This window comes from Neophocaena asiaeorientalis, unplaced genomic scaffold, assembly GCF_003031525.2.
Source record: "Neophocaena asiaeorientalis asiaeorientalis breed wild unplaced genomic scaffold, Neophocaena_asiaeorientalis_V1.1 scaffold487, whole genome shotgun sequence".
Classification (NCBI taxonomy): domain Eukaryota; kingdom Metazoa; phylum Chordata; class Mammalia; order Artiodactyla; family Phocoenidae; genus Neophocaena; species Neophocaena asiaeorientalis.
Window position 1 is genome coordinate 373748 of NW_020173398.1, and position 10811 is coordinate 384558.

Sequence of the window (10811 nt, forward strand, 5' to 3'; positions counted from 1 at the left end):
GATCAAGAGTGAGCTGTGAAGGTCTATACCTTGGATTCAGGGTGGACGTATTTGAGGAATTTACTCTGGTGTTTTTAAGGGAAGGAGAATAAGGGGACAGAATTGAGGGGGCAAAGGCAACTGGGAGGACCATAGAGCAGCTGCACTGTCAACTGTTATTCCCAGCAGAGCTGGGTTAAGGGGTGGACCAGCAGGGGAGCTGTCCATGTTGCCATTGTAGGGGATACTGAGGTATCAGTGAGCACTGTTGTGGTGGAAAACAGTGATATGGAGAAAATTGTATTTACCAGAATTCCTCTTAGGAACAGAATGTGGTTAAAATCACTTGTCATAGTTCGAAACCCCCAGGGGGCACTCTTTAACAACAGTACATGGTCTCTAAGCTGCTTTTAGTGAAACTGGGTCCAGCTGATTTCCATCTTTTTATTTTGTGAATAGTAAGTATTGGGTTGGCCAGAAAGTTTGTTCGGGTTTTCTGTAAGATGTTACGAAAAATCTGAACGAACTTTTTGGCCAACCCAATATATACAACTCTCTTGCCAAAATAGAAGAACCCAGAATACAGTAGAAGAGTTTGCCAGCTGCCCCAAAAGTCTTATTACTCAGTTCTTCCTTCTCTAAGTAAATGTTAAACAAGCATTTCAGTAGCACTAATTTTAAGAGGCACGAAATTATTACTGTACCTGGGAACCTGTATATCCCATTGGGCCCTCATCCCTGGCCTCCTTCAGAGCTCATAAAGATCAGGATTATTGGCAGAAATTGGAAGAATTTTTCTTTGTTGTAAGCTGGTTGTTATGTTGGCCAAGGAAACTTTTGAATTCTAAGATCTAAGCCGCCTATGTTGTATAATTGGGGCTCAGGTGACAAATAGTGATGCAAAATGCAGGAGCTGGGGATGCTCTCTTCTGTGTGGAGCCAAGCTTAACTGCCAGATAATACCCTGCAGCTAAGAGGAAGTTTGAATCTGCCGAGCTGCCACCACGACTAGTAAATGATGGCAGGTGGTGAATGTCAGTAGCTCCTTAATAATGGCATGTTTCTTCTTAACTTCTAAATATATTTTTTAGGCTCCAGAAAAAAATGGAAAATACAGAGAAGAAAAGTTAGGGAAAAAATCACCCAGGATTCCATTTTATTTTTAAATTTCAGACATTGATCTTTGCTTTGGCTGCTTGAAGTCTGATTTTCTGCTCTAATCTCATACTGGTTTCATGGTTTTCTTGCTTTGGGTTCTGAATTGTGAAATGTATAACTTGTTCTATTGCACCTTTTCTATTGTTGCTTGAAAACAGTAGCTCAGGTCCTCTGTGGAATTTAGGACTTTTAAAATAAATGAAGGTCTTCCCTGGTGGTGCAGTGATTAAGAATCCACCTGCCAATGAAGGGGACATGGGATCGAGCTCTGGTCCGGGAAGATCCCACATGCTGTGGATCAACTAAGCCTGTGCACCACAACTACTGAGCCTGTGCTCTAGAGCCCGTGAGCTACCACTACGGAGCCCCGCGCACCTAGAGCCCATGCTCTGCAACAAGAGAAGCCACTGCAAAGAGAAGCCCGCGTACCGCAATGAAGACTAGACCCTGCTTGCCGCAACTAGAGAAAGACCCAAAACAGCCAAAAATAAATTAAAAATATATAAATTAAAAAATAATAATAATAAAATAAATGAAAATACATTAGTGAAGGTCACTGATGCAGCCCTTGGTCTCTCTGTGAGAACACCAAATGCATGAAGGAGCTCTGGAAGTTGGAAAGGTGAGAGATTTTATCAGCTTGTTATCTCTTTTATTCTCACATGATTTTTTCCTACTCGAATTCCATTAGCATTTCTTGGATCTATTAAATAAACCAATCATTAACAAATATCAAAACAACTAGGAACAATCATAATTCCTTTAATAAGTTTGAAACAATGTGTAACTTTATAACATTTTAGATATTGATTTGTTCAAATTTCCACTCTGATTAAAATAGGATGCTTCTCCTGTTTTTATTTCATTTTATAAATCTTACATTAGGTTGAATCACAGATGACAAGTGTGGGATGGGTCAGAAATTTTCCTCGTGAATGTTGACATACACATATTTTGTGACAGTATGGCTAATATATTTAAAAATATCGAGAGTATTTTGTTTACAAAGAACATATCTTCTGATTAGAGAATGACAAAATATGGGGATAGAATTATTTGTACGCTAAGAGAAATTTTAAAAGAAATTTAAAAGGAAACCTACTGTCAGCATATTCAAAGTAATCCTAGACCTTAAATATTGATACAATAAGCAACTAGCATATATACCCTGATACCAAAACCAGACAAAGATGTCACAAAAAAAGAAAACTACAGGCCAATATCACTGATGAACGCAGATGCAAAAATCCTCAACAAAATACTAGCAAACAGAATCCAACAGCACATTAAAAGGATCATGTGGGGTTTATCCCAGGAATGCAAGGATTCTTCAATATATGCAAATCAATCAATGTGATACACCACATTAACAGATTGAAGGATAAAAACCAAATGATAATCTCAATAGATGCAGAAAAAGCTTTTTACACTCATTTATGATAAAAACCCTCTAGAAAGTAGGCATAGAGGGAACTTACCTCAACATAATAAAGGCCATATATGACAAACCCACAGCCAATGTCATTCTCAATAGTGAAAAACTGAAACCATTTCCACTAAGATCAGGAACAAAACAAGGTTTTTCACCCTCACCACTATTATTCAACATAGTTTTGGAAGTTTTAGCCACAGCAATCAGAGAAGAAAAAGAAATAAAAGGAATCTAAATAGGAAAAGAAGTAAAACTGTCACTGTTTGCAGATGACGTGATACTATATATAGAGAATCCTAAAGATGCTACCAGAAAACTACTAGAGCTAATCAGTGAATTTGGTAGAGTAGCAGGATACAAAATTAATGCACAGAAATATCTTGCATTCCTATACACTAATGATGAAAAATCTGAGAGAGAAATTAAGGAAACACTTCCATTTACCATTGCAACAAAAAGAATAAAATACCTAGGAATAAACCTACCTAAGGAGACAAAAGACCTGTATGCAGAAAACTATAAGACACTGATGAAAACATCAAAGATGATACAAACAGATGGAGAGATATACCACGTTCTTGGATTGCAATAATCAACATTGTGGAAATGACTATACTATGCAAAGCAATCTACAGATTCATTGCAATCCCTATCAAATTACCAATGGCATTTTTCACAGAACTAGAACAAAAAATTTCACAATTTGTATGGAAACACAAAAGACCCCGAATAGCCAAAGCAATCTTGAGAAAGAAAGATGGAGCTGGAGGAATCAGGCTCCCTGACTTCAGACTATACTACAAAGCTACAGTAATCAAGACAGTATGGTACTGGCATAGGAACAGAAATATAGATGAAGGGAAGAGGGGAGAAAGCCCAGAGATAAACCTACGCACATATGGTCACCTTATCTTTGATAAAGGAGGCAAAAATATACAATGGAGAAAAGACAGCCTCTTCAATAAGTGGTGCTGGGAAAACTGGACAGCTACATGTAACAGAATGAAATTAGAACACTCCCTAACACCATACACAAAAATAAAATCAAAATGGATTAAAGACTTAAATGAAAGGCCAGACACTATAAAACTCTTAGAGGAAAACATAGGCAAAACACTCTGTGCCATAAATCACAGCAATATCCTTAACCTGGGATGAAGTGAGATGGTGGCATTGACATAGCTAGTGGGAAGCAGCCTCATAGCACAGGGAGATCAGCTCCGTGCTTTGTGACTACCTTGAGGGGTGGGATAGGGAGGGTGGGAGGGAGACATATGAGGGCGGGGATATGGGGATATATGTATACGTATAGCTGATTCACTTTGTTATACAACAGAAACTAACACAACATTGTAAAGCAATTATATTCCAATAAAGATGTTAAAAATAAATAAATAAATGCTGTAGTGCTTTACAATTTTCAAAAAAAGAAAGAAACCTACTGTCAGTATATTCAAAGTAATCGTAGACCTTAAATATTGATACAATAAGCAACCAGCATATAGGAAACACTCAATATTTATTTATTTATTTATTTTAATGGTGGGAGTATGGCTTATTAAGCTGTTCCTTAGTAAAGGTACTGGGGCTTGCCCATGGTGCTCTTAATGTACAAAGCCTGGATGTTCCGCCAAATTTTTCTTGAGCAATGACACCAGGAAGTTGACAACTAAGTGGATGCTGTACACAAGCTCATATGTCATCTTCACGTGGCTAACAGCCACTGCCAGACACAGCACCTCCTTCATCTGGAGCTTGATCATGGACTTCATCAACTTTGACCACCATGTTCTCATTGTGGGTCAGCAAGGAAAGGAACTTGCCAGCCTTATTCAGGCCTGGGCCCAGTATTCATGGGATCTGCTCCATCAGAGACTCTGAAGCCAAAGAGGCATCGTACTTCTTGGCCAGCTTCTTGACCAGTTTCTTATACTTGTTGAGTTTCTTCAGCGCCTCGATGTCCATGCGGGGCATATCCACAGCCTTGGCCTCATCACAATACTGTTGGTCCCGCAGAACACATACAGAGAACTTGGGGCAGGGAGTGGACTTAAGCCTGACAGTCCCTGAGAAGCGTTCCTCTTACTGAGAGTCACAGTTCTTCAGGCTGATTTGAAGGGCCACTGGCTCCAAAACCTTCCGGCGCTTGCACTGGTTCCCGTACAGGACTTCCAGCACTGCCTCGTAGAGGGTGTCATGGGAGACTTTGCTGCTCATGGTGCCTTGTGCCACGATAACCGGAAAAAAAGCAACACTCAATATTTAAATGTTGAATGAGTGAATGACTCAAGACAAACTATTTCTTTATACTATTGTTTTTTCCTGGGACAATTTAAGTTGCTTTTCTTTATATATTTTTATGAAATAATTTTTATTTGTATGAAGAGATGAAGTAAAGGAAAGTTGCAATTGGCTTACAAAACATCTCAGGAAAATAGCTGGGTTAAACTCCACAAAAACATTAAAAAATTTTATTTGAAATACCTGTACATGTTTTGTGGGTTTTGTTTGTTTTGTTTTTCTCGGCCATGCTGAGCGGCATGCAGGAATCTTAGTTCCCCCACCAGGAATGGAACCAGTGCCCGTTTCATTGGGAGCACAGATGTACATGTAGACCTAAACAAAAGTTAGAAATATATTACAAAAACTCTAGTTTACCCTTGTCTAGTTTCTCTATTAACATTTTACTTCATTAGCTTGATTATTCTCTCTCCCTCTTTAATCTCTGAACCATTTGACAGTAAGTTGCAGACATGATGCATTTTTACCCTGAAATACTTGAATATTTTCAAGAACAAGGATATTCTCTTACATAACTACATTGCAACTTGCTGAAACAAGAAAATTAACAGATACAATGTGATGATCTAATCCAGATGTTATTAATTTCTCACCAATGGCCTCAATAAAAACTTTATAGTAGAAAAAAATATTCTGGCTTAGGTTCGATCCAGGATTACATACACATTGCATTTAGCTGTAATGTCTCTTTAGTCATTTATTCTGGAAAAGTTACTCAGTCTGTCTTTGTATTTCATGACCTTAATATTTTTGAAGAATATAGACCAGGTATTCCGTAGAATATTTCTCAGTTTGGGTTTGTCTGTTATTTCCTCATGATTAGGTTGAGGTTCTGCACTTTTGGCAGGATTACCACAGAAGCGATGCTGTGTCCTTAGTGCTTCAGATCAAGAGGCCCATGATACCAGTTTGTCCTTACTGATGATATTAACTTGGTTAAGGTGCTGTCCACCAAGTTTTTCCATTGTAAAGTTATTTTTTTTCCCTTCTGTAATTAATAAGAATTTTGTGGGTACAACTTTGAGACTATGTAGATATACTTGTCTTCAAGAATTTTTTACCCATTAGTTATAGTATCCATTGATGATTCTTACCTGAATTATTACAATGTTTTGTCAAATGCTATTTTTTTAACTTTATTATTCCTTCTACATTTACTTGTTTGCATTCTATTATAGGGAAGAGTTTTTCTTTTTAAATTTTTATTTACTTGTTGATTGACTGATTGACTGATTTTTGGCCACCCCATGCCGCATGCAGGATCTCAGTTCCCCAACCTGGGATCAAAGCCATGGCCCCTGCAGTGGAAGAACGGAGTCCTAACCACTGGACTGCCAGGAAATTCCAGGGAAGAGTTTTTCATTTTTCCTCATTCATTCATTCATTATCAGTTTGAATCCATGTGTTCCTATTTTATTCAATGGATTTTAATCAATTACCATCGTTCCTTCCCCTTCCCCCTCCCACTTCAATGACATGTTCAACTGTCCCAGATTTTGCCAGCTGGAGCCTCTTCAAGCTGACTCCTGGGTCTTTTGACATGTCCCCATCATTCTTTGGGTACTTTTTCACTTTCTGGCATTCTAGAGCTAGAGCAGAGAAAATTCAGTTTTCTGTGCTCTAGCTCTAGAATCAGCTAGTTTTTCAGGGAGCTCTGGTTCCTTTTAGTGGAAATGATATTTAGAAACCAACATAGGTATGCTCATTGCTACAGGGTTGTTATTGCTTCTAGACCCTCACAGCAGTCAGCTAGGAAATATATGCTCGTGTACACACACAAACACACACATATACACATATGTCTATAAATGTATTATAACTATCTATACCCAGTTAGCTAGCTAACTTTATAAAATCATGTGTTCATACTGATACATGTAATTCTAGTCCAACAACACAGAATTTAGTAGCACGTTCCTCCTTTTCCATATTGAAACTGCTTTCTCTGACACTGAGAAATTTGGCTCCCATTATGCTCAACCTATTATTTGCACAGTTGAACTCAGTAAAAGTAATGTTAGAAATGCTAAGTCATACCACTGGGTAAAACAAACCAATAACCTAGAATTCAGTATTTATAATTCGATTTGCCTTTAGTTTAAGCATGTATAGTCAACATACTGTGTTCAAAAGTGTGTATTAGTTCTAATTTTTATCTTCAGAGTGGTTATGTTATTCATTTGCTATTATTTGACATATGTTCATTTGTATTTAGATTCCATTTCAGATTTTTTTTTCTTTTTTCTTTTTTTTTGCAGTACGCGGGCCTCTCACTGCTGTGGCCTCTCTCGTTGCGGAGCACAGGCTCCGGATGCGCAGGCTCAGCGGCCATGGCTCACGGGCCCAGCCGTTCCGCGGCATGTGAGATCTTCCCGGACTAGGACACGAACCCGTGTACCCTGCATCGGCAGGCGGACGGTCAACCACTGCGCCACCAGGGAAGCCCCCATTTCAGATTTTTTCATCATTTTTTATTATATGTGTTTGTGTATATAAAACACTAAGATGGCTCAAAAATCAAAACTCAACAAAAAAGGTATACTCAGAAAAGTATCGAGATTTTTTAGCAAATATTTTTTCTTTATTGAGTGTTCCTTCTCCTATATTTACAACTGTGAGCCTGGATCCTTTGGTTCATTCTCCCTGTAGTCTGTGCCTGCCTGCCTTCCACTCCCGAAGCACACACACAGACATACATATACACATACTGATGGAAAAGATATTGAAAAACTACAAGATGATCTTTAGGATGAGGTATGTTTCTTCCACCTTTGGACATGATTCTATATAGAAACAATATACTTAATTTTGTTCAGTGTATTATAACCATATATGTAAGTGATCTAAAAATATTTTTTCTTGTAAAAACACCATAATGGACTACATGGTCCAACCTCACTGTATAAAAGCAGAGTTTCCTTTATTAAGACAAAGCAACCTGGATTTGTTTTTACTTAAATACAAGACCAAAACCACACATGAATCATTTCCTCTATAAGAGAGTGACTCCAGACTGGGAGCTCATTATCCAAACCCTGTGTCAGGTCCACTCTGCCAGCCCCACTTCCTCAGGACATGTATCTTTCATCACTTCTGGCTCCTCTGGAACAGTAACCAGCTGCCTCTAATTGCCTCACAGACCAGGTGTGGTGGTGGTAGTGGTGGTGAGAGTGGGCTGAGACATTATTTAAAAAGCAAGAATCCGTCGTGCGAAGGTTAACTAAGATTTTCACCATTGTATTTTGAAGTCCTTGACTATGTTTTAAACACTATCAGGAATCTAGCTTTGTTATTAAAACAATTTAGCTATATAAAATGTTGATTTCTTAGCCTCTATTCCAAAGGTCTATACCCATACCAATTTGATGTTTTGGAAGAAGAGTTCTGTTCATTTTTGTAATTTTATATAACCTAGCTTTTGTGCAGCATGCGGGATCTTAGTTCCCCGACCAGGGATGGAACCCGTGCCCCCTGCAGTGGGAGCGCAGAGCCTTAACCACTGGACTGCCTGGGAAGTCCCACCACGTAAGTATTTACTGAGTGCCTACAATGTGCCAAGCAACCCCAAGTACTGTGGATTGGGGACATCAGTGGTCGAAACAGATAAAAATCCTTACCTTTATGGAGCTTATGTTCTAGCAGGTGTAGACAGACAATAAAAAATAAACAGCTAATTATCTAATTTGTAACAAGATGTTAAGAGCTACGGGAAAAAAACAGATCAGATTAGGGCAGCATGGGGTGCTGTTGCAGCAGAGGCAGTTAAATGAGGTGGTGGTGAGATCCGAGCAGGCTTTAACTTGCAAAAGCTGTTCATTATGCGGACATCTGGGGAAGGAGCACTGCAGGAAGAAGGAACAGTGTCTGTGATGTAAGGCTGAAGTGTACTTGGCTTGCTTCAGTCAAAGCAAAATGTATGGTACGGGGTGGGAGGGTAGGGGGCGGCAGAGACATAGAACCATGTGAGGGCAAAGGACTTTGGCTTTTATTCTGAGTGAAATGGGAGCCCCTGGAGGGACTGGGGTAAAGAAGCAACATAATTTGATTTGTGTTTTAACAGACTCCCTGGCTGCCTATTTAACAATGGAAGGGTGGAGGGAGGACTGGAAGACTTGAGACTAATTAGAAAGCTACTGAAATAATGTAGCAAGAGATGATGATGGTTTAGGCCAGAATGGTAGATAGCGGTGGAACTGGTGAAAGAGAATCTGATTCTAGGTATATTTTGAAGGTGAGCTAATATAAATTCCTGATGTACTGGCTGTGTAGTCTCAGAAAAAGAGGAGTCAAAGATGAAAGATTTTGGCCTAAGCAACTTGAAAAGCAGAGCTGCAATTAACTGAGATGGAGAAAATTGTGGATAGAGTAGGTTTTATGGGGAAAGATCAGTTGTTCAGCCTGACTGGAGTACATTCAGGAAAGGATGGGAAGAGAGGAATTGGAAACAGATATAGAAAACTCAACTATTGCTCCAAAAGGGAAGGGAATATGGCAGCTGGCAGGGGAAGTGAAGTGAAGAGGTTTATTTAGGTTGGGAAAAATTACAACAGATGTGTTTGCGGATAGGCATATTCAGTTAAGAGGGAAAACTGATATCGTACAAGAAAAGGATAACGGCTGGAGCAGCATCCTTGAGAAGGTGCATGGGGGTAGGATATGGCACACAAGTAGAGACCAGATTTAAGCAAGAACATGGATGGGCAGGAAGATAGACTACATGGAACCTGTGCTGGTAGATGGGTAGATTCGGTTGTGGGAGGCTGTGGAAGTTCCCTGCCAATTTAATTTTTTGAGTAAAGTAGGGAAGAAGGTCATCAGCTGGGTGGAGGATGAGGGAGAAGGTGTTGGAGGTTTGAGGAGGAAGGAGGTGTGAAATGGTAATCTAGTAATGAATTTAAAATGAGACCAATCAGTATAGTTGTTCATTTTGTTCGGCTGCATGGCTGTAGGCATGGAGAAGACAGAGTTGAGTCAACCAGGTTTTGGTTTTGCCAAACAAGTAAGACAAAGCTAGAGAGTGAACTGAACGCAAAGGAGTGACTGTAATGACTGAACTGTAAGGGAGGGTTAAGGGAGGAAGAGAGGCCATCAAGAGCTGAGTGACAAATTACTTAACCTCTCTAAACCTGCTTACTTATATGAAAATGTTAAGAGTGCTGTTGTGAGGCTTACGTTGGGATAATGTGTTTATGGAATGCTTAACATAGGACCAAGCACTGGGTAAATATGCAATCAGTTTCTCAAGTGAGGTTTCCCATCAGGATCACCTGGGGAATTTTTGAAAATACTCATGCCCACAGCCCAACCCCCACAAATAGAATTTCTGAGGGTGAGGCCGGAGCATGGCTTGGTTTAACTACTCCCCAGGTGATTCTAATGTATAGTCAGGGTGGCAAACTTCCCTGTTAACTAAATGATCTCTATTAATAATACTAACATCACTTACTGAATGTCTCCTATGGGCCAGGCAATATACTATAGTATTATCTCATTTAAGGGCCACAACTTTTCAAGGAGGAGTTCGTGCCTGAAGTGACAAACAGTAAGTGACAGAGCCAGGGATTTCTAGCCAGTTGTCTATGACTAAGTCCCTTCCACTATAAGCTTGCTACTCCAAGAATGGTTTGAGGAGCATCAACACCACCAGAGACCTTGTTAACAACAAATGCCTCATCACTGACCTTGCTAAATCAGAATCTGCATTTGAGTAAGATCTTCAGGTGATTTCTATGTATATTAAAGTTTGAGAAGCTCTGAAATAGGCCACACTGGCTCTCTCCGCCACAATTTCCATTCTGGTGTAAGGTGGAGGCAAACAAGTCATATCGATGGACCAAGGGCAACAGCTGATGCCAACTGCTTGTAAGTATCAATAAATAGTTCTTCAAGGCCTGAAAAAGGTAATAAATGTCTAAAAAGGATTATCTCTGGGAATATTTTA

The 10811-nt window shown here is 39.4% G+C and overlaps 1 protein-coding gene and 1 pseudogene across 2 annotated transcripts in view; both read right to left on the bottom strand.

The window, feature by feature from the left end:
• Positions 1-4088: 4088 nt before the first annotated feature.
• Positions 4089-10811, bottom strand: part of FGD4 (FYVE, RhoGEF and PH domain containing 4) — a 196060-nt gene continuing 189337 nt past the window's right edge. Inside the window, exons 18-19 of one of the 2 annotated variants that reach the window (XM_024747119.1) lie at positions 5054-5185; positions 4089-4791 (exon numbers count right to left, since the gene is read on the bottom strand). In XM_024747119.1, coding sequence (XP_024602887.1) covers positions 5157-5185 — 29 coding nt within the window. In that variant the 3' untranslated portion in view covers positions 4089-4791; positions 5054-5156. Of the gene's footprint in view, positions 4792-5053; positions 5186-10551; positions 10762-10811 lie in introns of those variants that run through there. The other variant, XM_024747118.1, reaches the window with a different exon arrangement.
• Positions 4140-4787, bottom strand: LOC112401054 (60S ribosomal protein L10a pseudogene; annotated as a pseudogene).